Source organism: Rana temporaria, chromosome 12 (assembly GCF_905171775.1).
Source record: "Rana temporaria chromosome 12, aRanTem1.1, whole genome shotgun sequence".
In the NCBI taxonomy this organism is placed as follows: Eukaryota; Metazoa; Chordata; class Amphibia; order Anura; family Ranidae; genus Rana; species Rana temporaria.
Genome location: NC_053500.1, coordinates 36,972,470 through 36,999,681, shown reverse-complemented (window position 1 = coordinate 36,999,681; position 27,212 = coordinate 36,972,470). Strand labels below are relative to the sequence as shown.

Here is a 27,212-nt window from a genome sequence, read left to right as displayed (position 1 = left end):
AAAATAATGCATAACATTACCCCCTCATCCCTGGTACACAACAGATGGTAAATGGTTATTCACCTTCAGCGTAACCTATTCAGGTGCTTTCTAGGGTTTTTTTGGTGTGATGTTCGGTGAGTAACAGCAGACTAAATACTCAAATCCAAACAGGCCTAATTTAAACCAAAACTTCAACCTAAAGGGGAAGTTTCGCTTTATACCCTCCTCTCCACCCCCTCTTCTGTTTTTGGTACTTTCTGGAGGTACCCACTCCTACTTTCAGTCAGAAGCCAAAACCCTCCTAACCTTCTGAAACATATAACAGGTCCCAGAAGGCTGCAGGACCATTCATGAAGCGCAGCGCGGCTCGTGCATGCGCAGTCAGCTGTGATGCCACAAGGAATCACAACTGGCTGCCCACAGTTAATATGCCAGGACTCAAAGACCGGAGAAAAAAAAGGGTTCGGATGAGCCGTATTTGTAGCTGCTAACTTTTTTTTTTTTTTAAAGGCCGAAGAAGCGCTTGAGGACCTCTGGGAAAAATAAGCATTTAAAAACTGCTGGCAAATGGGGAGTTAAAGTGGAGGTTCATCCAAAAAGTTAATTTTTAACATTAGATTGAGGCTTGTTTTGTGAAGGGGAATCGGGTGTTTTTTTTTTAATTGAAGCAGTACTTACCGTTTTAGAGATAGATCTTCTCCGCCGCTTCCGGGTATGGGCATTCCTATTTGATTGACAGGCTTCCGACGGTCGCATACATCGCGTCACGATTTTACGAAAGTAGCCGAACGTCGGTGCGCAGGCGGCGTATAGAGCCGTACCGACGTTCGGCTTCTCGTGACGCGATGTATGCAACCGTCGGAAGCCTGTCAATCAAATAGGAACGCCCAGTCCCGAAGACCATACCCGGAAGCGGCGGAGAAGATCGCTCTCTAAAACGGTAAGTACTGCTTCGATTAAAAAAAAACACCTGATTCTCCTAGACAAAATGAGCATTAATCTAATGTTAAAAAAAAAAAAATTCAGGTGAACTCCCGCTTTAAGTGCAAGGAGGTGTATACTACCTCCTGGATTCCCTCTATTTTGCTCACCGAGGGCTGACATATTAGCTTCCACTAAACTCTAGGGCGGGGATAAGCAATTAGCGGACCTCCAGCTGTTGCCAAACTACAAGTCCCATCATGCCTCTGCCTCTGGGTGTGATGCTTGATGCTGTCAGAGTCTCGCTATGCCTCATGGGACTTGTAGTTTGGCAACATCTGGAGGTCCGCTAATTGCTTATCCCTGCTCTAGGGGCTCCAAGAGAAGGGATACGGACCTCCTACACAGCAGTCACTCTGCCTTCCCCCTCCTCTCCCCTGAGCATTCACAGAAAGATTTGGATTTTATGAATGAATTAATAGAAATCAAAAGGGTTCTGTGACTGGGCAAGGGGAGAGGAGGGGCGGGGAGAGGAGGGGCGGGGAGAGGCGGGGAGAGGAGGGGCGGGGAGAGGAGGGGCGGGGAGAGGAGGGGCGGGGAGAGGAGGGGCGGGGAGAGGAGGGGCGGGGAGAGTGGCTGCAATGGACACTATGGGGGTTATTTACTAAAGCCGAATACACTTTGTCTTGCAAGCGCACTCGCTGTAAATCTGAGGGGGACGTGCAAGGAAAATAAAAAACAGCATTTTAGCTTGCACATCATTGGATAATAAAATCAGCAGAGCTTCCCCTCATTTCTACAGAGACTGCACTTACAAGTGCACTTGTAGTGCAAAGTGGATTTGCCTTTAGTAAAAAAAATATCCCAATGTCTACTGTGTAGGAGAACCTGTAGCTGGGATAGAGAGTGCTGGCAGTATATGGATAGCTATATTGTTGGTTCTCAGTAAAAAAAAATGCTAAAAAGATAAAGGGAGGTGGCATACTAAGGCTCTGCCCACAAATCTGTGGCTGCGTTTTTGCATGTTGAACAACCCATTCATTTCAATAAGCTGCCGTCCCTGACCCCTTTTCTTTTCAAATCACCCCGCACTGCACAATCACACAGGATGGCACACACCAAACCAAGCCATGTCTGCAGATGCATGGGGTTGCCACAAAAAGGAAAAAATTGCCCTTTATCAAAACATAATAAATGCATTTTTTTTGCAGGTAAAAAACAAAATTAAAGTGCATTATTCTTTGTTTCTGGAGCCTGTAAAGCATTGCAACGGAGATTGCGAATCCTGGGGTGGCAGCGAGAGAATATTCACGCTAGCTATTAGATCGGGGAATTGGGGGTGTAGATAACATGTGAATCAATGACACACCCACACGCCTGCTAAAGTGCAGTCTCTCTGCCGGTCAGTAATGAGCTTCATTTTGCATGCATTCCTCACCCGCAGGAATATGAACCTAGCCTTAAAGGAGTTGTAAAGGGAAAAAAAAAATGTTCCTAAAATAAATGTCTGCAAGGTAGACGGACAGAATAGTGTAATGATTCTGTTAAAAAAAACTAGTAAATACCTAATAAATTCCTTCATCTATATCACCTCCGGCATTCTAGTTTCTGTTTTCTCATTCACTTCCTGGTTTGCGGCGCTCGTTCATGTAAGAACTACATTTCCCAGTATGAATTGCGGCACGCCCAGTAATTCACACCTCCAAAAGTGTCTCAGCCGAACAAGATTCTCCTTGCTGATTGGCTGAGACCAGCAGCAGCGCCATAGGCTCCCGCTGCTGTCAAACAAAGTCAGCTAGCCAATCAGGAGAGAGGGGCGGGGCCGGGGCTTCTGTCTGAATGAACACAGGGAGCTGTGACTCAGCTCGGTTGCCCCCATAGCAAGCTGCTTGCTGTAGAGGCACTGAAAAAGAGGGAGGGGCCAGGAGCCCCGAAGAGCGGTGCACTGGTAGAGCATCAGAAAAAGTCCTGCCAGCAGCTTCTTTGGAGCACATTAGCAGAGAACTCATCACTGCTAATGCGCTCCTGCCCATTGGAATCAATGTGCAGCGCTGCCATACCGCGGGCGGTTTTAACCCTTTCTCGGCTGCTAGCGGGGGTTAAAAGCACCCCGATAGTGGCCAAAATGCGCCGCAAATCCGACATGGGCGGCACCAGTGTGAGGGGTGTGGCCCAACTGTGCATTTTTGCCAGCCCCCAACCGCAAATGTAAATGAAGCCTTTCAAATTCAAATTAGACTCACACTGCAGTTACAGCAACAATTTTTTCCTATTGGAATAAAGGTTTTACATAAATGAAAACCGATCCTTGTAAAAGCTCAGCTTACCCGTGTGCTGGAATAGCAGCCTCCTGTGCATGCGCAGTACTGACATCAATCCACGCCAGCCATTGAAGGCAGCTGAAAACTGGCATGCACAAGATGCCATGCAGGCAAGAGCAAAGGTGGGTATTTGCTGCCTTCAGTTCCGCTTTAAATAATGCTGCACCTAACTGCATGCTGCTGTGGCACTATACAGTTTGGCATGTGGGAAAATGCAATGCGTTGATGCATGGGGCTGTCACCAAGAACGCCATTAAGAATTCCTCACTGGGGAAGGTACAATCAGATGTCTGTGTGAAGAATTGCAAGAACTTTAAAGCGGAGCTCCACCCAAAAGGGGAAGGCTCCACTTATTTGTCTCTCTCCCCCCCCCCCCCCTCCCATCCGCTGTCACATTGGCACCTTTTGAGGGGGAGCGGGTACCTGATTTTGACAGATACCTGCTCCCACTTCTGGTTAACCTTACCGCGGCAAAGCCATCCGGAAGTTCACCCCCTCCTGCCGTGGCGCCATTCACACAGTGCAGTAAGGCTTCACTACTGGTTTGAGTTCCCCCTAATGGTGGCGTCAGCACCCGAGAGTGGATTGAAAATCATTTTGGGTGAAGACACCTCTGGATCCGTGGATAGGCAGGTCTCCTAATATTAAAAGTCAGCAGCTACAGTATTTGTATTTTTTTCTGATGAAGCCTGGAGCTCCTCTTTAAGGAGAGACCCTGTGGAGCTGATCATTACAGAGGGAAAGCTTCATTCTGGTGGGACAGCATTGCTTATGATATGCCCTGACACTCTCCCGCCACCCGTCTACCTGCCCAAGTTCTTCCTGTATCAGCGCCTGCACGCCGCCAACCCCGGGAGCCAACATCTGTTCTTCACCCCAGGTCAGGATCTGCAGAAATCCCGCGGTACTGATCTCAGGATCTCTCCTTCCAGTCACAGTGCTTTTCAGAGGGCATTTGACAGGCAGCAAGGGGGTGTTCTATCGCCTCCTCACTGCCTGATTTAAAGGATCAGTTCACCTTTTTTAATATTTTTTTTTTTAATTTGCATTGATTTATTTCTTTTTTTTCTAAAAGGAGCCTGTAAAGCATTGCACAGTCCTGCAGACTATCAGTCTAGCTGTCTGCCTGTACATCTGATACTAGGAGTGCGCTCACCAGAGCCCTAGCAGTTCATTAAGAGCTACAAGCCACCCGCTACAATGGCTGACAGTAGTTTTAGTTCATTCATTCTCTGTGACACAACTCTGATTAAATGATGCGCCGTTTTCAAACTGTGACAATGGATGTGGGGAAAATATCTCCAGAGGGGGAGCGGGCCGAGCATGATTGAGAATGGGAATGCGCCTGTTTGAGTGCCTTCATTGCAAGCTGCTTGGCAGAAGGGAAGGGACAGGAGAGCCGGCGAGGGGCCCGAGAAAAGGAGGTTCGAGGCTGTTCTGCGCAAAACCACTGCACAGAGCAGGCAAGTACAACGTTTTTATTAAAAAATAATGGCATTTAAGAGCCCATTCACACAGAGGCAACACGACTCTTTGGAGGCGACCTGAGCCCGCACCTACAGCGCGACATGGGGCGACTTTAAGTCGCCTCCAGGAGAGGCTTTCCAGTGGCCAATCAAACTTGAATCAGCTCTGTGGGAGGGGTTTGCCCTAAAAACGATTTTCACTGAAAAGTCGCTGCAGTAAAGACAGCGAGGCGACTTCCATTGTAATCAATGGGTACAGGTCGCCTAGAAGTCTCCTTGAAGTAATACAGGAACCTTTTCTGAAGTCCGAGCGACTTCAGTAGTGTACATTAAGACGGATCCATTCACTTCCATCGATTTTCTCAACAGGGCGACTTCAAGTCGGATCCCAAGTTGCCCCTGTGTGAATGCGCTCTAAAGTGTTGCTAAACCCAGGACTCTGCATTCACTATATCTCCCACAGAACATGGAAATGTAATTATTTTAGTAAATATATAAACTGCCAAATATCTTTTCTCATCACCAGTCTTGTGACTTCTATCAGTGTCTGGTTAGAGCTTGTAGGAGGCGTTTTCATTCTCCTCTGACTGGCCTATGAGGCTGCAGGGCCCCTGACCCTCTGTCTGGACATTGCTGATTAGCACAGGGCCAATCACATGCACCCTCCCAAGAAAATAAAAAAAAAACTCTCTAGCAATACACACTAAACTGAGCATGTGCAGAGTTCCCCCAAGGCTCTGTTCTGTCAAGAGAAGGGTTGGTTACAGTAGAAGGGGAGGATCAGAGAAGACGGGATCAAACAGCCTTTTTACACAATGGAGAGGATTAACCCCTTAGGTTCCAGCGAGTAGAACAAGAATGCTTTACTACATATACAGACTGATTTAACTGTTGTGGATTTAGTAACACTTCAAAGTGGAGGTTCACCCGGAAATGTACATTTTTAACATTAGATTGAGGCTCGTTTTGTGAAGGGGAATCGGGTGTTTTTTTTAAAATCGAAGCCGTACTTACCGTTTTAGAGAGCGATCTTCTCCGCCGCTTCCGGGTATGGGCTGCGGGACTGGGCGTTCCTATTTAATTGACAATCTTCCAACGGTCGCATCTATCGCGTCGCGATTTTCCAAATGTAGCCGAACGTTGGTGCGCAGTATAGAGCCGCACAGACGTTCGGCTTCTTTCGGCTACTCGTGACGCGATGTATGCGACCGTCGGAAGCCTGTCAATCAAAATAGGAACGCCCAGACCCGCAGCCCATACCCGGAAGCGGCGGAGAAGATCGCTCTCCAAAACGGTAAGTACTGCTTCGTTTTAAAAAAAACACCCGATTCCCCTAGACAAAATGAGCCTCAATCTAATGTTAAATTTTTTTTTTAGGGTGAACTCCCGCTTTAATGGCGCACTACAATTGTGTGTGTTGCACGCGGTGGCAGTGCCACCCCATTGAACGCAATGTGCAAGTCTGACAAACAGATCCGCTTGGCACACACTGCACCACGAGTTAAAAATACTGTGACCGCTAAGCAGCGCAGCCTCTGCATGTGTACAGCCCAATTTGGCTGTTATTTTACAACTTGATTGGGCAGCTGAGGAAAAATGTGGAAGAGGGGCGCAATAAAACTGCGGCCCATTTTTACCACCCATCTGAGAGAGACTTATTTCATACCTAGATACAATGCATATCACAGGACACTGGGAAAAAAGGGGGGAACCAAATAAACGATTGCATGATCAGTTTGGGTCTGCGTACCCCAAGTAAGCGCCAAAAAAAAAACGAACTAGGTGGAAAGGACCCCAAAAGAGAAACAGATGTGAATGTACAATGTTTATGGAGAGCGCTGCGTAAACTGACGGCGCTATACAAGCACCTGAAATAAAATAAAGAGAATGTGGGTACTAAATGCGACCACAAGATTAAACGACGAGGTCCCAATAAAGCAAGGATATGCAATTAGCGGACCTCCAGCTGTTGCAAAACTACAAATCCCATCATGCCTCTGGGTGTCATGCTTGTGACCGTCAGACATGCTATGGCTCATGGGACTTGTAGTTCTGCAACAGCTAGAGGTCCGCTAATTGCATAGCCCTACAATAATGTATTTTTTCATATAATATAATCTTGGGGTCACATTTAACCGCTTGGGATCCGCGCTATAGTCAAATGACGGCTACAGCGTGGATCCCAAAATCCAAGTGCGCCCCTTTGCGCGCTCCAGAGCACGCAGCGGGGAAACTCTGTGTTGGCCGTGTCCCTTGGACACAGCCAATTACAGATCGCCGCGAACGGCCAATCAGAGTGGCCATTTGCGATGCGATCTGTGCGGCCAATGAGAGATGATCTCATATGTAAACATATGAGATCATCTCTCATTGCCGTTTTACACAGAGACAGCGGTGCTGTCAGGGAGAGAGGAGACCGATCTGTGTCCCTTGTACATAGAGACACAGATCGGTCACCCCCCCCCCCCCCAGTCACCCCACCTACAGTTAGAACACAATGCAGGGAATACATTTAACCCCTTCCTCACCCCTTCAATGCCAGTCACATTTATACAGTAATTAGTGCATATTTATAGCACTGATCGCAATATAAATGTGAATGGCGCCAAAAATGTGTCAAAAGTGGCCGCCATAACGTCACAGTCCTAATATTTTACCAAAAATATGTAGAAGAATACGTATCGGCCTAAACTGAGAAAAAAAAAGTGTGTTTTTTTTTTAAATTGGGATATTTATTATAGCAACAAGTAAAAAATATTGTATTTTTTTCAAAATTGTCGCTCTTTTTTGTTTATAGCGCAAAAAATAAAAACCATACAGGCGATCAAATAGCACCAAAAGAAAGCTCTATTTGTGGGGAAAAAAGGACGTCAATTTTGTTTGGGAAACACATCGAACGACCGCGCAATTGTTAGTTAAAGCGACGCAGTGCCGGAAGCTGAAATTTCACCTGGGCAGGAGGGGGGGTATATGTGCCCAGTAAGCAAGTGGTTAATACCCGCTTTGCCTTTTGGGGTCCTCCCCCCCAGTCTTTTTTTTTTTTTGCCATTTCGTACCTTATATTCCCAGCGCCCGTTTTCTGTATATTTCCCCATCCAAAGCCCCTCCCGGGTCCAACATTATTACATTCATTCCTCCACATCAGTCCCAGCATCTCATGTGGCCCTCTCTAGTAATGACCGAGCGCTGACATTTGTGCGAAACGCGTCTACCTCTTTGTCCCCTGCTCCATCTGTCATAGGAAGCTTCAATAAAAAGGATTTTTGGAAGTGCAGCCGCCCGGAATCAATTCCTTCTCTAGTAATGACTTCCCCAGACCCGGCTTAGACAGGGATTCCCCCCCACTTTCCTCCAATTTCCTGTCGTGTCTCCAGGACAGGAAGTGGAGGGAAATGTCCTCCAGGAAGTTCTAATCACCTGGTCTGGGGTGTAACCCTTGTCTGCTCCATGCACAGCTGAATAAAGTTGTGTTTGTGAGTGCAGGTGAATGTATTACAATGGGTGGATGAGGAGACATGAGAGGGATCCTCCAATCAGAGGGTGGGGTGGAGGACACCCCTAGTCTATAGGTAGGTGGGGGAGGGGGTATAGAATGTATTGCCCCTCCCTGTCTACTCAGTGAGGAGCCTTCCCCGGTCAGGGCCCGTTCGGACTCCTGTGGAGGGGAGTCCATGTATCAGTCAGTATGGATCTCCACAGTGCGGCCTAGTCAGCCCCAGAGGCCTGCTCCCAGTGCAGAGGCTTCCCCTCCCTCCACAGGCCTCAGCCCGCTCCCGCCACACACCAGGCCCGCGTTTTCCTTCTCTTACCCTCCCTCCCGGGGTGTCTCGGTCCATGGCTCCCGGTAAGCTTCCTTCCTGTCCTCGGCCTCCTCCTCCTCCGCCGCTCACGTCACTAGACCGAGCGCCCCCCTCCGTGCGCGCTCCCGGGGCCGCGCAGCTACGTGGCCGCTGCCCGCTCCGTGCTATGGGGGGCGCGCGCTTGCCTTGGCTCGGGCACGCGACGAGCGTTTGCACGCATGCGCGTTTCGGCAGGTAGGGGAAAGCGAGCTAAGGGCTGACAAGGCGCATGCGTGCGGGGAAATAGCGCGTGGCCGCGTTTGACTTAGCACATGCGCAGTGAGCGTTCGAGCTCTTCAGCCTACCACGCATGCGCGAACCGCTACAGCCTAGCGTGTCATAGCCGCCAGGGCTCCCCTGGGAAAATGTGTTTTGAAAAAAATAGTAATTAGTTTTCGGCACTTTATCTTTTACCTTCCATTTGTCTTACGTGTTTTGTTTCTGTGTGTTTGTTGTTATTTTGTGCGCTACATTGGCCCGCGTTATTTTTACGGCTTCAACAAAATGGCGGCCGGATAACCAAAAGGTAGAAGGGATGACATTTGTAGGCGGGGCTTCGCCGGTGACACAGCAGTACCCTTGTAACCTTTATTGTGCAGACCTCTAATTTAAAGGGGCGATGTCTGATTGGCTGGGGATCTGGCCAGGGATGGTTATTTTCTTTTCTTTATACTCCAGGCAATTGTGGATAAACAGAAATAACATTTATACCAGATATTTATTCAATAAACAATCATTTTTTTTCCGATCGATCTCTCCCAATACGAATAATTGGTCTTTCGTCGACAACCCATTCAATCGATACGACACACACTGGGAAGAGGATTGTGATTGATTGTTAAGACACGATCGTAATTTATTGTTGTACGTTATCTCTGTTTCCTCATGTAATCTCATAATCTGATCGATTGAAATACGACCCTTTTCATGATCAAACTATCTCGGTGCTGCTGACTGATGCAAAATGATTGATAATATTCCATCCTGGCCGATCGACTCTCATCTAAATCAAGTCTAATGGTGGCCATACACACTTTGATAAATGATTGATCTCTTTTCTGTTAGATCTTCCCCAATAAGAATAATTGATCGATAATTGTCTCAAGGAAGTGGATTTTGATCAATTGTTCGAAGATACGATTGTACAAACAAGCCGGAAAACAATCAAACAGGCATAGCTTTCCTTCTGATCGATTTTCACTTCACTTTTAATCAGATTCGATCAAACTGAATTGATTGTCAAAATTATTTAGATTCATATTTGGATCATCTTTGATCGATTGGATTATGAGGTTGCCTGGTGGGAAGAGAGAAGTGATCCATCACATACGAGAATATCTTACAACTCTTGATCCTTTTGTGGTAGGGTTGTCCCGATACCACTTTTTTAGGACCGAGTACAAGTACCGATACTTTTTTTCATGTAGTCGCCGATACCGAATACCGATACTTTTTTTAAATGTCATGTGACAGTTTTCAAACCACAATACAGACTAAGGATATTTTCTTTAGAATTATGAAGAACTCTAACTCAAGACATTATAAAAGAATAAAAATGAGTAAAAATGAATAAAAATGTTTTATTTGCTTGTCACGCAGTAGTAAAAAACTCAAAGAATTTTCATAGAACATGTTGATAAATACAAAAAAAGTATTCTATTTAGGTATCGGGAGCATTTGCGTGAGTACGAGTACTCCCGCAAATACTCGGTATCGGTCCCGATACCGATACTAGTATCGGTATCTGGACAACCCTATTTTGTGGCATATTGATCAATTGATTGAATAATCGACTAAAGATCGATTATCCTTTTTGGGAAAGATCCTTTGGAAAATAAATCAGCAGCACGCTGAGAGGAGGAGAGAGAACTGAACTCATTACTGTGCTTAGGGTGACCACATTTCCAAACTACCATTCAGGGACACCCCCCCCCCCCTTCCCAAAAATCAGCTTGTGCTGTAACAAATCACAGCACAGTGATTGGACACAAGAGGTGGAATTTATGATTTCTCCAATCACAAGCAGGGGGCGGATTGTGCTCTTCCAGGCATTCCCGGCCAGGGCAAGTACTGTTAGTGAGTAAAGCGGCGATGTGGCGGCCTTTTTTGGGGGCATCAGATTGGCCTGGGGGGTGGCTGTGTCAGTTTCATTCCGGGACACTGTGTTGTCCTGGAATGAAGGTGCCCGGGACAGACCTGCAAAATGCGGGACTGTCCCGGGCAATCCGGGACACGTGGTCACCCTAACTGTGGTGCTTCTCCACTTTCCAATCACAGGCTGTGCTCAGAGGAAGTAGGTTGAAAGACACCGTCCATCAGACTGAAGGACTCTTGTTGTGAAAAAAAGAGCACTGCAGGGGGAGAGCAATAAAAGCTTTTATTGGGCTATTATTATCTTATTTTTGGCTGGAGTTCTACTTTAAAAGATAATCCCTGGAATTCATTAGAAATGTGTCTCCAGTCCATACAACAAAGGGCACAACTTGCCCCAGATTCACGTAGCCGTCAGGAAGGTATATCAGGCATCACTAAATGGTGGACCACGGTCCACATCCGGACCGAGTGACTGTCCCATTCCGACCGAGTGACTGTCCCATCCGGACCGAGTGACTGTCCCATCCGGACCGCCGTGTTTGTGCCATTAGGAGCCGTCGTTTATCCCCCTCTCCTGCCGCTAGCGATGTCATCAGCAGGCAACACAGCGCTGGATGGAGGGTGGAAGCTGCCCCAGTTAACGGATTGGTTGCTAGGATGCAGGGCGGTTCTAGCAACCAATCACAAGTTAGTTAACAGGAAAAGCTGTGCAACTCCACCCCTTCATCCAGAACTGTGGGGCCTCTCAATATCAGCTCTAGACCTGCTGTGCCTCCCGCTCTCCACCCTGTGTAAGGTAGGACAGGGAAGAGGGCTCTGTACCTGTTATGAAGGATGGGGTGGGGAACTGGGAGTGAGATGAAGGGGGGGGGCTAGGGTAGGGTGACCACATTTCCAAACTGCCATTCAGGGACACACCCCCTCTCTCACCTTCCCCCCAAAAAAGTGAGGGGGGGGTGGGGGTAAATGTAGTCTTGGGGTTGATGTGCCACCAGATGCAGTGCCGCTGCCACTCCCTCTGTATGAGCCACATGTGTAGAAAGAAAGGAGTGGTGTCACTATCTGGAGAGTGAAGATCACACCAGTCCCTGCTGCTTGCCGCTGGAGGAGGTGCCGAGGTGGGTGGGGACAGCAGTGCTGCACTAGGCGCAGGCCTCGTTCCTGGTTTCACTGTCTGAGAGTAAATTGTCACTGGTTGCAAGATGCCAGGCAGTGTAGGTCCTAGCAACCAGTTCCAGAAATGTAGTTATTAGTTAGTAGGGGGTGGCTGTGTCCGCTTTTTCATTCCGGGACATTGTATTGTCCCAGAATGAAGGTGCTCGGGACCTGGGACAGACATGTTAATTGCGGGACAGTCCCGGGCAATCCGGGACACGTGGGCACCCTAGGCTAGGGACTGACTGCAATGTAAAGGGGTGGGGATGATATAAGTGGGGAGCACAGGAATGTGAAGTGGGTGCTCTAAAGGGGGTGTGGACAAGAATGTGAAGTGGGGGGGGGGATTGATATGAAGGGGGTCATTGACAGGAATGCAAAAGGGGGTTGAGGATTGTAATGTGAAGGGGGGGGGGGTGATGTGAAGTTAATAACTGGGATGTGGAGGGGGGCTGTAAAAGAGGGGGGGGGGGGTTGTGATGTGCAGGGGGACCGAGAAAACTGATGTAATGACAGGATTGTGATATGAAGGATGTGAGGCCAGAATCAGCATCAAAAACACACTACATGTATTTCTACAGCGTCTCTATTGAAGCAAAAACACGCTGTTTTGCAATTAACCACTTGCCGCCCGCCCACGGTCAAATGACGGCTGGGCGCTGCGGCTTTCGTTCTGGGTGGACGTCATATGACGGCCGCCTAGAACAACCGTTCTCGCGCACAACACGGCCACACCGTGTTGCTAGGACACAACATGACCCTGATCCATGCCGCACCTATTCTGGCACTTCTCTTCTTCATGTAAAAAATCATAATTTTTTTGCTAGAAAATTACTCAGAACCCCCAAACATTATATATATATATATTTTAGCAAACATCCTAGGGAATAAAATGGCAGTCATTGCAACTTTTTATCTCGCTCGGTATTTGCGCAATCATTTTTCAAACGCCTTTTTATTGGGGAAAAAAACAGTTTCATGAATTAAAAAATAACAAAACAGTAAAGTTAGCCCAATTTTTTTGTATAATGTGAAAGCTAAAGTTACGCCCAGTAAATAGATACCTAACTTTCCACGCTTTAAAATGGCGCCAAACTTCGGTACTTAGAAATATCCATAGGCGACGCTTTAATTTTTTTCACAGGTTACCAGTTTAGAGTTACAGAGGAGGTCTAGTGCTAGAATTGTTGCTCTCGTTCTAACGCACGCGGCGATACCTCACATGTGTGGTTTGAACGACGTTTACATATGTGGGCCGGACTTACGTGCGTGTTCGCTTCTGAGCGCGAGCTACTGGGGACAGGGGCGTTAATTTTTTTTTAATATTTTATTTTACTTAATTTTTTTTGGATCACTTTTGTTCCTAATAACAGGGAATGGAGACTGCTGACATTCCCTTGTAATAGGAATAGTGTGTGACAAGTCCTCTTTATGGAGAGATGCGGGGTCAATAAGACCCCACATCTCTCCTCCAGGCTGTAAAGCATGAGATCGGGAAAAAAAAAAAAATTAACCGATCTCATGCTTTCAGCCGCAATTGCGGCTTTGTTAACTGTAGCTGCAGGCATCATTCAGATATCCCCCACTGAAGTCCAGGACGTCATATGACGTCCTACGGTACGGAAGTGGATAACCATGTGATCGGCTGTGACCAATCGGGTTTATCTTTTCTATACCCACGGTATAGATTGTACATTCACATCAGTCCCTGTCCTCAAGGAGCTTACAATCTAAGGTCCCTAACTCACATTCATACATACACATACTAGGGCCAATTTTAGACAGGAGCCAATGAACCTACCTGCATGTCTTTGGAAAGTGGAAGGAAACCAGAGTACGTGGAGGAAACCCGCGCAGGCACCGATAGAACATGCAAACTCCAGGCAGGTAGTGCTGTGGTTGGGATTTGAACCAACAACCCTGATTGTAGAAAACTTCAGCCGACTACGTTGACTTTCATTTATGCCCATTGCTTGCATGCATTGCATTACATTGCTAAAAAAAATAAAGTGCATTTTGTTTTGTTTTTTGTACAGGGTAGCACACATCAGTATAGCGCACTGGTATGAACTGTTCCTAAAAAAAAAATCATTGCTTTTAGAATGTATATGCGCTGCCATGCTTTGATCAACGCATACCAATACATCTAGTGCAGGGGTCTCAAAACTGGCAGTCCTCTAGCTTTTGCAAAACTACAAGTCCCATGAGGCATTGCAAGGCTGACAGTTACAAGCATGACTTCCTCAGGCAGAGGCATGATGGGACTTGTAGTTCCGCAACAGCTGGAGGACCGCCAATTTCAGACCCCTGATTCTAATGTGAACAACTCTTTACAAGCAAAACTTGTCGGAGGCGGGGACCCAGGGGGATGGCGAAGACCACATAAGCCGTAGGGAGAATCAGCTGGAAAATGTTCCTGTAGTAAGCACTGTGTACCGAACAGTTACCACATCAAGCTGGTGACAGGTTCATTTTAAAGGAAACCTGTGCTGGAGACTGCGGACATCACATATACGGGAAGTTTACAGGAACGAGACAATCTTATCAGTTCAGCATTTTCTGAATGTAGCGCTTAAAATAGGAGCATATTGTAGGAGGACTGGTCACCTTCTTTATAAAGTGGTAGATGATGTAACTCATGGTGTCTGAATATTCCATTATAAGGCCTGCTTTTACCATGTATTCAGAGAAAAGGTCCGTGTCCTGCTTTACATGAAAATGTTCCAAATAAAAGCAAAGTCCTACCGAAAATGTATCAATTCCCTCAGTTTCCTTTTCACATATTTCCTTCTGCCTCTCTTGTTCATGTACAGGAATAGCTGTCAAGTGTTTTTTTTTTATATATAGGGCTGTGGAAATTAACTATTAATTCCTCGATTAATTGTTTTGATCGGTACTCAACTCTCCGCCATCTTCTGGGTCTTCACGGAGTTCCGGTGACATCAGACACCAGCAAGGCTTGCCGTGCCCATCTGAAGGGCTCCTTTGCTGTGCCTTCATATCTGCATGCCGGCGGGACTTTACTATCTGCCACACACAAGGGCTGTTTCACTTCCCTCTATCAACCTGGGATTCTACAACCATCCACTGGGAGTTGTGATAGTTCCCTTCATGGGACATCTACATGCCGACGGACTGATGTTAACCCCTCCTCATCTGGATTCAGCAGTGGTATTGTTGTTCACATTTTTATACCAGTATCATACTTGGCTACATGTTTTTATGATTGCTTTTGCTACCGTTTGGTATTACTCGCACCATTTTTACAGTTTATGTAGCTACATCGATTTTATCTCCAGTGTAATATTTATTTTATTACCTACTTGAAGACTATAAGTTTTAATGCTATTCCCATCGAGCGCTGCCTTTGTGTGTTTTTGTATCCTGCTATCCATTTTTCCAGTGGTTGGTAGCTGCACTGGGAATCAGCCTGCAAGGAGATCAGCTAGAAGTAGTTGGATCTGTATGTGCGTTATAATTAATCAAAAATAGTGGATTAATCTGTTTAAAAAAAAAAAAAAATTTATATATATATATAATCGATCACGGAAATTTTAATCAGCAACACACACACTCATATATATATATAATATATACACACACGCGCACCTCTGCCAATACGGCAACACCACTGCCTTTGCATACGCTATATGGAGCTTTAGCATTGTGACCCTTCTTTGTGCGCTCCATCATGTGACAGCACACTGCAATACCCACTAAAGGCACAAACTAGCATAGAAAGCTCATGGCAGATCACTATTCCTCCTACTGACACCAATGACGGGACACAATTCCTAGTAACACCAGTGATGGGACACTATTCCACCTCCAGATTCCAGTGATGGGGCACTATTCCTCCTACTAACACCAATGACGGGACACTATTCTTTTTTTTTTTTTTCCTGTATTTGTTATACTTTATTTAACATTTCTTTTACGAAATAACAACAACTTATAATTCAATTTCTTGTATTCAGGTCATGTAACCAAAGGGAGGTATGTGTAGATGGCAGTGGTCATATAAAAAGTACCTCTAACACAAAGCAGATGTATAAAATGTCTATACAGGTACATTACGGTATATATTGCAGAGGCTCAGAATTTAAATGGCCAGAGCACAGGTGTTTGCTGGATGTAGCTCTTATATGCTGGGTCTTCTCCCCATTTTTTCAGGCCTTGTTTTTCTAGAATGGGAATACCACTGACATAATTGAGCAGGAACCACACAAATATTGGGGATATGATGCTCATGTACTGGTAACCCCTCAGCACTGAAGAAGAAGCTAGGAAGAGGCCACTCCACTGTAAGATCTCTCCAAGGTAGTTTGGATGACGACTGTATGCCCAGAGACCACTCTGAATACATTTTCCAGTATTGTCAGGGTCGCTCTTAAACTTCCATTTCTGTTGGTCAGCAATGGCCTGCACCAGGAAACCAACTGCCCACAAGATCCAACCACAATAGTCAACCAATCCCAGAGGCTTGTTTCTTTTCTCAAGGTTTAACATTAAAGATGGAAGCAATGTGACAAATATCCAGATACCTTGTAGTGTCCAGTAAACCAGAAATGTTCCTGGATTATCTCGTACTTTATTGAATCTCCTATCATGACCATCTCTGAGGATTCTTAGAAACAAAAATGTCCCGAGGCGTATTCCCCATACTGTGATTAACCCAGTCTGAATCTTCTGGCGTAAATAACTTGTCCCTGACCATCGCAGGCTGAGATGTGACAAAAGAATAAAAGTTCCACTTCCTGTCATGTTCAGTGATTGATGGAACGCCGTTCAGTGTCACCGACTATACATTTTACCAGTACTGTATTAGCAATGGGTCATCAGAGATAGATCTGTCCATCTGCTAAGTCATAGAACTTCTCCGTCTGGAGTATCGCTGTGACCGCCCAGAGGATCCACTGGATCCCTAGACTGGTACCGAGGAAGAGGGAGAGGTCCTGAAGCATTGTAGAGGAATCAGACGGGACACTATTCTTCTTACCCACACCAGTGATGGGACACCATTTCTCCTACTGACACCAATGGTGGGACATTAGACATTATTATTAAAGCCTTTATACTCTTTACTTTCACTTGCTGAAAGTAAAAAACTTTCTGTGGTAGGGTGACAACGCTCTTGCACTGTATCCATAGAAGAGCAGTGTTGTCACTCAAGAACAGGAATCTAGAACACCCCCGTCTCTCCATAACATATGGTTGGGGTGTTCTTTAATCCAGAGAGAGCCGGAAGGAATGTAACCGATGAGTCCACACAGGAAGTTATCAGCTCACAAGATTTCTGGCAGGATCAAGTACTATTGTGTATTAAATCAAATAGAAACACTTTCAATGGTATATGTAATTGACCAAAAGCAAACCAAATGAGAGGTTTATCACACACACACACGTGTGTGTGTGTGTGTGTGTGTGTGTGTGTGTGTGTGTGTGTGTGTGTGTGTGTGTGTGTGTGTGTGTGTGTGTGTTAACCTTATGTGCAAAATAGTAAACATTCTTGTCTCGAGAAAAAAAAAAATTGAAATACAAGCTAGGACACCAATCATACAGATATATTTTTTTTTAATGAAAAGACAGAATGCAAATCAAAAGTGTGAACACAGGCCCCCTCCAAAAAGCCCCAATTAGGAGGAATGACATGGACTTGGTATGCAGTTAAGAATCTTGTATGGAGAGGCACAGATTGGCTATCCTCATGGAAGTGTTAAATGTGTTTGAAAAAGGAACTACTGCAGTCATAAGAGAAACATGGACACTGTTCTTGCCAAGCTCACTTTCTGGAAACGCTGTACGTTTCTGACCTGACCTGGGACAAGCAACCAGAGAAGACAGAACTCATGATCTGTATACTTGTTCAAGTTCAGAGACTCTTAAGGGACTGATGCCACTGGATCAGCATTACTAGCATTGGGGGGGGGGGGGGGGGGGGGGGCAGCTTCCGTCCTCCTTTTCATGAGAAATTAGCTTATTAGCTTTAGGTTGTAACTGATATAAGACCCGAGATATTATTTTAAGTGCTTACAGGCACCATTTTACAGTGCTGTTAAAAAACAGAAAATGTAGACAATGCAATGGATTGCACAATACATTCCACTATTTGGGGTTGTCTGTTGATCTAGGGAATTTATAACACGGTGCCTTTACTTTTATGAAGGGCTCGACTCATTACCATGGAAGTGCACAGGTATGCAGTAACCAATTAATTTTATCCTTTCCATCACCTGTCCACAAATCTATTGAATGCTAGTTTCTGGTTAAGACAGGTCACTACAGACTGCTGCACCTTATTCTGCGGGATTATGCAAGAAGCAAAAATGTTCATTGCTTCCTGATCTGGTAAAAGGGGACCTAGGAATATTTTATTGTCAAAAGCCCTTTTGAGGACACAGGGGCAAACATTGGGGGGGTGGTTATGCCTTGCAAGGTTACTGTGGCAGCTGCAGTAGTGTGGTCTGTCCTGGGGGCAGGTACGTGATGTTACGGGAGCGGGACATTTGGTATGCGATATCTTCGGCAGCTTCCAGTTTTCGCAGTTCGATTAGACCGTCGCCAGCATCAGTCAGAGCTGCTGCAATGAGTTCTGCAGCCTTAGAATCTCCTTCCGCAGATATGATGGCTGCCTTTTTCTGTTGCTCAGCCTAAAAGAGAGAAAAAAAAGGACAATAGAATTTAGGAGCAAGACTTTGGCAAATAAAGATCACAGTAGAGGCTTACAACCTTGTCTTGAGACAGGAACGCATATAGTCAACCAACCAAATACAGTTTCACTGGAATAATTAAAGGCCACTGTACTTACCATACAGTAAGTAATAATATTAATGAACGAAAGTAAAAGATTTTGAAGATGATCAGAAGGCATACATGTAAAAGGTGATGCAACCAATTGCCGCCAATCGACGTACCGGTACGTCTCTTGACTTGCATAGAAGTCGAGCAATGTACGTACGTCGCTGCCTACGTCAAGTGACGTACCAGTACATAGATTGGCGGCAAATCACCTTTTACATTGGTTGTGCTGGGATGATGTTTGCAGCTGCAGGAATCACCCTGGTACCGTTTTTATTTATTTTTAGGGGGGTCTGTGATCAGCTCGCTTGCAAGAGCAATCAGTGCAGCTAAAGGAACTGGAAACACTTCTGGTTTACCTGGATGTCATCAGTGCCATTTAAAGAATAAAAATAATAACCACTTTTAAAAATAGATCTTGGCATTTTTAAGTGCAGAGGGTTGCATTTGCAGTCTATATGAACACAGATCTCACCATAAAGAGTACCTGTCACAAGGGGATGTTTAAATTCCTTGTGACAGCAATAAAAGTGATAAAACAAAATAAAAAATTAAAGTGCTCTTGTCCCGAGCACGAGCTCCTATGAATATGTCTATATCCTATATGAATATTTTACCTTCTCCACGATAAACCTGGCTCTTTCTGCTTCCTGCTGAGCTACTTGTTTAGCTTCAACAGCTGCCGTGAACTCCTTTCCGAAAGTCAAATGTGTCTATAGGAAAAAGCAAAAAAAAAAAACGTAACTAACGGTTACCACACTGAAGTTCTCAATTACTAAACAGCAAATAAAAATAAACTGAGAAAACCTTCATCCTGCCAAAAGGAGATGTACATGGTGAAGAAGCATCATTATGTGTACTTTGTACATAAAAGGTAGAGACAAGGTACGGCTTCTCTTCTATGCAAAGTGTAATAACCAGGGCTTTTCCCCCAGAGAATAGGTGCTGGAACTCCCCCCTTTCCCCTGCCCACTACCCACCTCCGAGCACCATCCCGTCGTACCACCCCCTACCCAGCACCACCTCATTTAGAGAATACAGAGCCAAGTATCATTCATTAAGTTGTGCCAAGTAATGTATGGAATTTGGTAATAACAAGAAAAGCAGTAAAATAGATCCCAGCAGCACAGATCAAGAGATACTCCAGCAGCCAGGAACAACAGACCCCTCCCTCAACAGTAGATCTCTTCGAGCAACAATTTACCCCAAGCAACATAAGTTCCCCCAGCGGCAACAATAGACCTCCCCATAAAAATAGATCCCCTCCAGCAATGAAGCCCCCCACCTCAATAGACCCTCCAGTACCCCTTGCCATTACATACATTCAGTGCTGGAGATGGTGGAACTATGTTCCCCCTGAAAAAAAAAGCCCTGGTGATGACTATTCAAAAGGCACAGTACATAGGCAAGTCTAAAAGTGTATGTCAACCCCAAAAATCCCTCTTTTCATTTTACACAGCAAGGGAATCAAACAAACAGGAATTTCCATTTTTTAAGCAAGTCTGTACAAGAAAAAGCCATTAGGGTTATAAAAACTCTGCACTTAGTGCCAAGCATGGTATTGTAAATCCCAGCTTCATGTCCCAGGACCAGGCAGTATGAGGTTGACTCCCTGTAGCCGATCATACATATTGCTTAGATTTTACAGCTCTCCAATCAGATAAAGTGGGTAATGAAGTTACTGACACAGAACAACCAGTTCAGGACACCTCACACTTCTTCCAGGTCAGCTGCTTACTAGGGAACAAAGCCAGGATGACAGTTACCTGGCAGCACATTTAGATGCCAAACACCTGACTGGCTCCTAATCGCACCTATACCTTTCCCAGTCTAGTGGCTGCTGTATAGGGGGCTGCAAGCAGATATTAAATGTAGCTACTTACGCAAGTTACATTAAAAAATTATTTATTAAAGCTGGGCTCCACCCAAAAGGGGAAGTTCCGCTTTAAGGCCTCCTCCCCAGCTCCTGTTTTCAAAATGGAGCTTTTGGGGAGGAGGGGGAGCAGGTACCCAATTTTGACAGGTACCCGTTCCCCCTTCTGCTCCGACCGCCTAGGTGATCAGAAGTTCTCCTCCTCCCTCTCCCACCCGCAGTCTTCTGGGACATGTGACAGGTCCCAGAAGACTGCAGGACCAGTGTGCAGCACCACTCACGCATGTACAGTAGACACCCGGCCGTGAAGCTGCAAGCGGTCACAGCTGGGTGCCCATAGTAAAGATGACGGGGAGAAAAAAAGACACAAAGTGAAAACGGCTTGGCCCAGCACAGTGCTGGATCCTGGGACAGGCGAGTGTCTGCAATTAAAAGTCCGAAGCTACAGTTCTTACACAGGAGATTGGAGCTTCTCTTTAATAAATACATAGCTGCATTCATTTGTCTTTTATACCAGCCTTAAAGAGGAAGTGAACTTCCATCTTTAAGTTTTACCTATAGGCAGTGATGTATTTAGGTTTTGTGCTGCCCTAGGCCTGACTAAACTTGTGCACCCCCTAATTTACATATGGCCCACCCCTTCTTGTCAAAGCCACACCCCTTTCTGTTTAAGACAGAACACTAGTTCTGAGGGCCGGGGGGGGGGGATTACCTTAATTTGCATAATTTCTTGGTCCTATCACCCTGTGGTCTAGGATGATAGGACAGTCAAAATTAGAAGCAGCTCCCCACACAGTTGCGGCCGCTTTATCGGGGCGCTAGACTAATTTGCCTTTCAGCCTAGTTCACCCCATAAAACTGGCAATACACTAACAGTGTAGCGCAAGCCGGCGGGGACTCTTTCTGTGCTGCCCTACGCCTGGGCCTTGTTGGCCTATGCCAGGATACAGCGTTGCCTATATTAAAGCTTACCTATAGGTAGAGTAACTATCTCCTAAACATGCACTGTTTAGGAGATATTTACTGTCCTAGCAGCCAGTTACGTCACTGGCATATGCGCTCTGAAGGAACGGCCTTCTGTGTAGTTTCTTCAGAGCAGTGTGCTGTGACCGGCGGCTCCCACGCGTATGCGCAGGAGTGAATTTATCACGGCTCCAACCCGTATAGATGGACATTGCATCGCTGGAAGGTTTCATTTTCAAGTTTCACATAATGTGCTAATCTGGAGGCCCAAGACATCTGCAGAGTTTAGAAGACGATAGGTGGCCTACTATAAAGCTGCTAGAAGGCGCCTTCACTGCACTCACTGACTTATCACCATCTATTGGTGTGCTGTGACAAGTAAAGACTATTCCATAAGCGAAGGAGCACCATTCCCCCCAAGGCTATACCATCTATCCAGTCCACTACATCTAAATATGCAGACCCTACTCCGCTCCATAAAGGTTCTGAGGAAGAGGAAAAATCCTCGAAACGAGTTAGATCACTTCCCCTACCATCCCATGAGATATGGGTACAGTTTTATGACCTTTTAGAGGACTGATGTGCACTAGGCCACGTGCCTTTTTTTTGCTTTAGTATTTTCCATAGTTGGCTAAGGCATCGGGGCGTGCAGAATCCATCCTATAGCACCATAACGGAAGTATAACATTGTTACCTCAACCCTCTGCACAGCGCAGGAGAGAATTTTCTGTTGAAAGTAGAAGACACACACACAGCGATGGATAGTAATGTACAGACTCCAGGTTGACCACTGTCACGTTGCTGATTCAGAGAAAAATGGCAGCAGCCTGGGAAATTCTCAGTTTGCTACAACTTCTTCAAATCCTGACTTGTGTTCAGTACATATTTAGCTGTTAAATTGCTGTCCCCCACAACCCAGCACCAGTTCAAAAATTAAACTTACCAGAGACACATCATCCAGGATAATCCCAAAGGTAGCCGCTCTCTCTGTGAGATCTTCACTGACCTGCCGAGAAACCAGCTCTCTCTGTGTGATCAGCTCTCCAGCATCAAACCTGGCCTGTCAAAGATTCAGAAGATCAATACAAATCTATTATAACATATTAATAAAAGGGGGGGGGGGGGGAAAGAGAGAAAGAGAGAAAAAGAAAGAAAGAAAGAAAGAAAGAAAGAAAGAAAGAAAGAAAGAAAGAAAGAAAGAAAGAAAGAAAGAAAGAAAGAAAGAAAGAGAGAAAAAGAGAAAGAAAGAAAGAAAGAAAGAAAAAAAGAGAAAGAAAGAAAGAAAAAGAGAAAGAAAGAAAGAAAAAGAGAAAGAAAGAAAGAAAAAGAGAAAGAGAGAAAGAAAGAAAGAAAAAGAGAAAGAAAGAAAGAAAAAGAGAAAGAGAGAAAGAAAGAAAGAAAGAAAAAGAGAAAGAAAGAAAGAAAAAGAGAAAGAAAGAAAGAAAAAAAGAGAAAGAAAGAAAGAAAAAGAGAAAGAAAGAAAGAAAAAGAGAAAGAAAGAAAGAAAAAGAGAAAGAAAGAAAGAAAAAGAGAAAAAGAGAAAAAGAGAAAAAAAAGAGAAAAAGAGAAAGAAAGAAAAAGAGAAAAAGAGAAAGAAAGAAAGAAAAAGAGAAAAAGAGAAAGAAAGAAAGAAAAAGAGAAAAAGAGAAAGAAAGAAAGAAAAAGAGAAAAAGAGAAAGAAAGAAAGAAAGAAAGAAAGAAAGAAAGAAAGAAAGAAAGAAAGAAAGAAAGAAAGAAAGAAAGAGAGAGAAAAAGAAAAAGAGAGAAAAAAAAGAGAAAAAGAAAGAGAGAAAAAGAGAAAAAGAAAAAGAGAAAAAGAGAAAGAAAGAAAGAAAAAGAGAAAAAGAAAGAAAAAGAGAAAAAGAGAAAGAAAGAAAGAAAGAAAGAAAGAAAGAAAGAAAGAAAGAAAGAAAGAAAGAAAGAGAGAGAAAAAGAAAAAGAGAGAAAAAAAAGAGAAAAAGAGAAAGAAAGAAAGAAAGAAAGAAAGAAAGAGAGAAAGAGAGAGAAAGAGAGAGAAAAAAAGAGAAAAAGAAAGAGAGAAAAAGAGAAAAAGAAAGAGAGAAAAAGAGAGAGAAAAAGAAAGAGAAAGAGAAAGAGAAAAAGAAAGAGAAAGAGAAAAAGAAAAAGAAAGAGAAAGAGAAAAAGAGAAAGAGAAAGAGAAAAGGGGGAGAGAGAGGGAATAAAACTAGCTACAAATATTTATGAGAGTCGGGGCATTTATTAATACTGGAGAAGACAGTCTGGGAGCAGCTATGCATGCCAACCAATCAGCTTCTATCTTTAATATAAAACACCCGAACAAATGAATTAATAAAAGCGATTTAATAACTAGGACTCAATTACCCAGCTGCTATTCCTAATGTGCACCCCCCTCCCCCCACATAATAATGACCAAATGATGCTCTATTTTGATTTACCAACTATATTGGGCTTGTTCAGTCCAGGTTTGTCCTAACTATACTTAAACCTGCCCCACCCCCCCCCTCCTTAAAACTCCTATTCCAACTACCCTGTGAAAGGAAGATAATTACCTATTCTAAGGGCGCTCCGATCCAGTAATGTGATCGGCTCCCAGCACCAGCTTCAGGAGGAGAGGCGGGACAACCGACACCCCATAGTAAGCCAATAAGGCGCTCTGATGTGGTCACGTGATCTCCCCAGCGGCTGGCTTCGGCGGAGAAGATTGATCTCTGACAGCCTGGGCAGTAACAGCAGTTTACTGTGGGGCATCCGTTGTCAGCGGCCCCTCCTCTCCCTTGAAGCCGCCGCTGGGAGCCAATCATGACCAGACTGAACGCCCTCAGAACAGGCAAATCTTCCTTTCAAAGGGGAGTTAGAATAGAAGTTAAAATGGGGGGGGGGGTGTTGGAGCACTTAAGTAGTTCTAAAGCCAAAGCCTTAAGGTTTTTCACCTTAAAAGGATAAGTTCACCTTTTGACAAAAAAAATAAATGCACATTTTTTTTCCCAGGTTAAAAAAATGTGCATTATTTTTGGTTTCTGGAGCCTATAAAGCATTGCGCCAGCAATCAGCAGATCACTGCAGATTTGTCAGTGTATTGGCTTTCTCAACTGTCACAGAGGGGAGCAGGAGGTGTATTCATAACATGCTACATCCTGAATATGGGTGCAACATGTAATAAATGGTGAACTTATCCTTTAATGCATTCTATACATTAAAGGGTCACTAAAAGAAAAAAAAAATGCCTAAAATTAATGTTTGCAAGGTAGACAGACAGAATAGTGTAATGATTCTGTTAAAAAACGAGTAAATACCTATTAAATTCCTTCATCTATATCACCTCCGGCGTTCTAGTTTCTGTTCTCTCATTCACTTCCTGGTTTGCATCGCTCGTTCATGCAAGAACTACATTTCCCAGTATGAATTGCGGTACGCCCAGTAATTCACACCTCCTTGAAGTCTCTAACACATAGAGAGCGTCCTGCCACACAAATGTAGATCCCAGGAGGGGGCGAGCACGTCACTGACCACCGCAGTAAAGCCTCCCTTCACGGTGGTCAGTAACAATCAGACAAGCAGGAAGTGAACAGAACAGAGAAGAAATAGAGCAACTTCTGAGCAAAAACGAACAATGAGGAAGTGAAAAGAGGAATGTCTGCAGGTAAAGGATGCTTATTATGAAAACATTTTTCCTTTACAACACCTTTAAGGTGAAAAAATAAAAGTTGTGCTGCAGCTGCCCCCCCCCCCCCCATCCTTACCTGAGCCCGATCCGGTCCAGCCATTGGACCCCGTTGCTGTCAATCAAATGCTATGAGGACAGGGCGGGGCTGAGTCACCTGGTCTGTGTCAATAGACGTAGACAGGATGGCTCGGGAGTGAGCACACACATGCCCCCATATAAAGCAGATTTCCATGAGAGCACTTGCCGAAGTGGGGAGGGCCAGGAGCGCCACCCCAGATAAGTAGGATCAGGCCTGCTCTGTGCAAAACTATTAAGTATGACATGTTTGTTCTTTTAATAAAAAACAAAACGAAAAAAAAAAAAAAAAAAAATATTGCTGTAAATATAGTTAGGAAAAGCCTGGAGTTCCACCAAGCTTTGAAAATGAAAGACAGAAGCCGATTGGTTGCCACATACAACTGCTCCAGTTTTGACAAATTTCCCTCAATGTAGGATGTGGATCCTAGGAATAAGATTGGTGATTATTTGCCTTCCTCTGGATCAGCTGTGGGTTTATGGCTAGGAGAACGCAGGTTTTAATTTATTGATCTCTAAGCTGAACTTGATGTACATCTACTTTCACCTTGACTAACCAATGTGACGCAATGCATGACACGGACCATTGGAAAACTGAAACTATCCGATCAAAGTGAAGCCGACTTCTCTATAGATCTAGTTGTAGGATCTGCATGCTGTCCAAACTCACCACCACCGATTTAAGAATCTCAGTAGTAATGGAAGGTAAAACTCTTTCATCGTAGTCCTCGCCAATGCTTGTGTAGATTCTCGGCAACTGATCGGCAAACGGCCGGTACAGAATACGCAGAGTGATGTTCACATTCTGTAGATCTGGGGAGAAATGGCAACAGTGGTGTGTATCCAGGAAAGCATCGGACTTTTCTATCATTATTACTTCTTTTACCATCAATACCTACCTTTGCTCCCTGTAATCACAGGGACGTTGCGGGGGCGGGACCGACAGTCAAAGTAGATTGGTTTCTGCACCCAGGGGATGAGGAAATGTGTTCCTTCATCTACTACAGTTTCTTGAACCCCTCGGAATCGGTCAAATAGGACAGCGCGGTGACCAGCATCCACTAGTGAGCAGAAAAAAGACAAATAATACAAACCATGAGAGTGGAATCACAGAATAGACTGGTAACAAATAGTGAAAGGAAAATTCAACTTGATTAGCTGAGGGATTAACTGTATGAATAGAAGCAAAAACTTGTTGTTTTACAAGTTTAAATCAGTATTTTTTGCCAGAAAATTCCATTATTTAATTTTTTTTTTTTAGCAGAGACCCTAAGGATAAAATAGAGACCGTTGCAATGTTTTATGTCGCACTGTATATGCGCAGCAGTTTTGAAAACATAATTTTTGGGGGGGAAAATTAGAGCTGCACATTAATCGTTAAAAATTGTGATCTCGATTCAACCCCCCTGACGATCTCCAATGCAGAGTTTGCGGATTCTTTCCTATAACAAGTGGAGAGACTTTATTTTCTCACTCAGCTATCAAAAGAAAATATCAGAGCAGTCTGCCAAGTTTAGATCAAAGGGATACACTTCTGTGTGTAAAGAAAAAATCTGGGCAGTCTGCCAAGTTTGTAACAACATGAAACATTGTAACTAACTTCATTGTTGGAGCAAACTTCTGTTAAAAGGTTTGTAAAGGTTTGTTTTTTTCACCTTAAATGTATCTCCTATGCATTAAGGTGAAAATACCTGGCAATGATGCCCCCCCCCCCCCCGTTTTACTTACCTGAGCCCGAATCTGCTTTGCGCATCCCCCGGCGTCCTCTTCTCCTCAGAGTCTGGCCACCAATTGGCTAGATTTATAGCAGCGCAGCCATTGGCTTGCGCTGCTGTCAATCACATGCAATGACACGCCGGGCTGTGTGATACAGTTGGTGGCTGGTGTCAGTGGGAGAAACAACAGCCCGCCCCCCCCCCCCTCACTGGTGTCAGTGGGAGGAGCAACAGCCCCCTCACTGGTGTCAGTGGGAGGAGGAACAACAGCCCCCCCCCTCACTGGTGTCAGTGGGAGGAGGAACAACAGCCCCCCCCCCTCACTGGTGTCAGTGGGAGGAATTATGCTCCATGGAATGGTGCC

The 27,212-nt window shown here is 44.9% G+C and overlaps 3 protein-coding genes across 3 annotated transcripts in view; all 3 read right to left on the bottom strand.

The window, feature by feature from the left end:
* Positions 1–8,675, bottom strand: part of ZNF652 (zinc finger protein 652) — an 87,819-nt gene extending 79,144 nt beyond the window's left edge. Inside the window, exon 1 of the mRNA XM_040331754.1 lies at positions 8,500–8,675. The gene's annotated coding sequence lies outside the window, so the exon portion shown is untranslated. The remainder of the gene's footprint in view (positions 1–8,499) is intronic.
* A 7,044-nt stretch (positions 8,676–15,719) lies between these two features.
* LOC120919556 lies at positions 15,720–16,749 on the bottom strand. Its single transcript, XM_040331762.1, has 2 exons — positions 16,637–16,749; positions 15,720–16,535 (listed from the first exon to the last, which is right to left on the bottom strand). The coding sequence occupies exons 1-2, from the start codon at positions 16,740–16,742 to the stop codon at positions 15,874–15,876; spliced, it is 768 nt and encodes a 255-aa protein (XP_040187696.1). The 5' UTR covers positions 16,743–16,749; the 3' UTR covers positions 15,720–15,873.
* Positions 16,750–17,335: 586 nt separating this feature from the next.
* Positions 17,336–27,212, bottom strand: part of PHB (prohibitin) — a 657,015-nt gene continuing 647,138 nt past the window's right edge. The window contains exons 3-7 of the mRNA XM_040331759.1: positions 26,033–26,194; positions 25,804–25,946; positions 22,356–22,472; positions 19,194–19,289; positions 17,336–18,428 (exon numbers count right to left, since the gene is read on the bottom strand). Of these exons, the coding sequence (XP_040187693.1) occupies positions 18,216–18,428; positions 19,194–19,289; positions 22,356–22,472; positions 25,804–25,946; positions 26,033–26,194 (731 nt within the window). The 3' untranslated portion in view covers positions 17,336–18,215. The remainder of the gene's footprint in view (positions 18,429–19,193; positions 19,290–22,355; positions 22,473–25,803; positions 25,947–26,032; positions 26,195–27,212) is intronic.

Excerpts from the sequence above, each read along its gene's own strand:
- LOC120919556 (XM_040331762.1), bottom strand. The coding sequence starts at position 16,742 with ATGCTTCAGGACCTCTCCCTCTTCCTCGGTACCAGTCTAGGGATCCAG. Across the intron at positions 16,536-16,636 it reads GAAGTTCTATGACTTAGCAG|GAAGTGGAACTTTTATTCTT; the intron begins ATGGACAGATCT and ends TGAACATGACAG.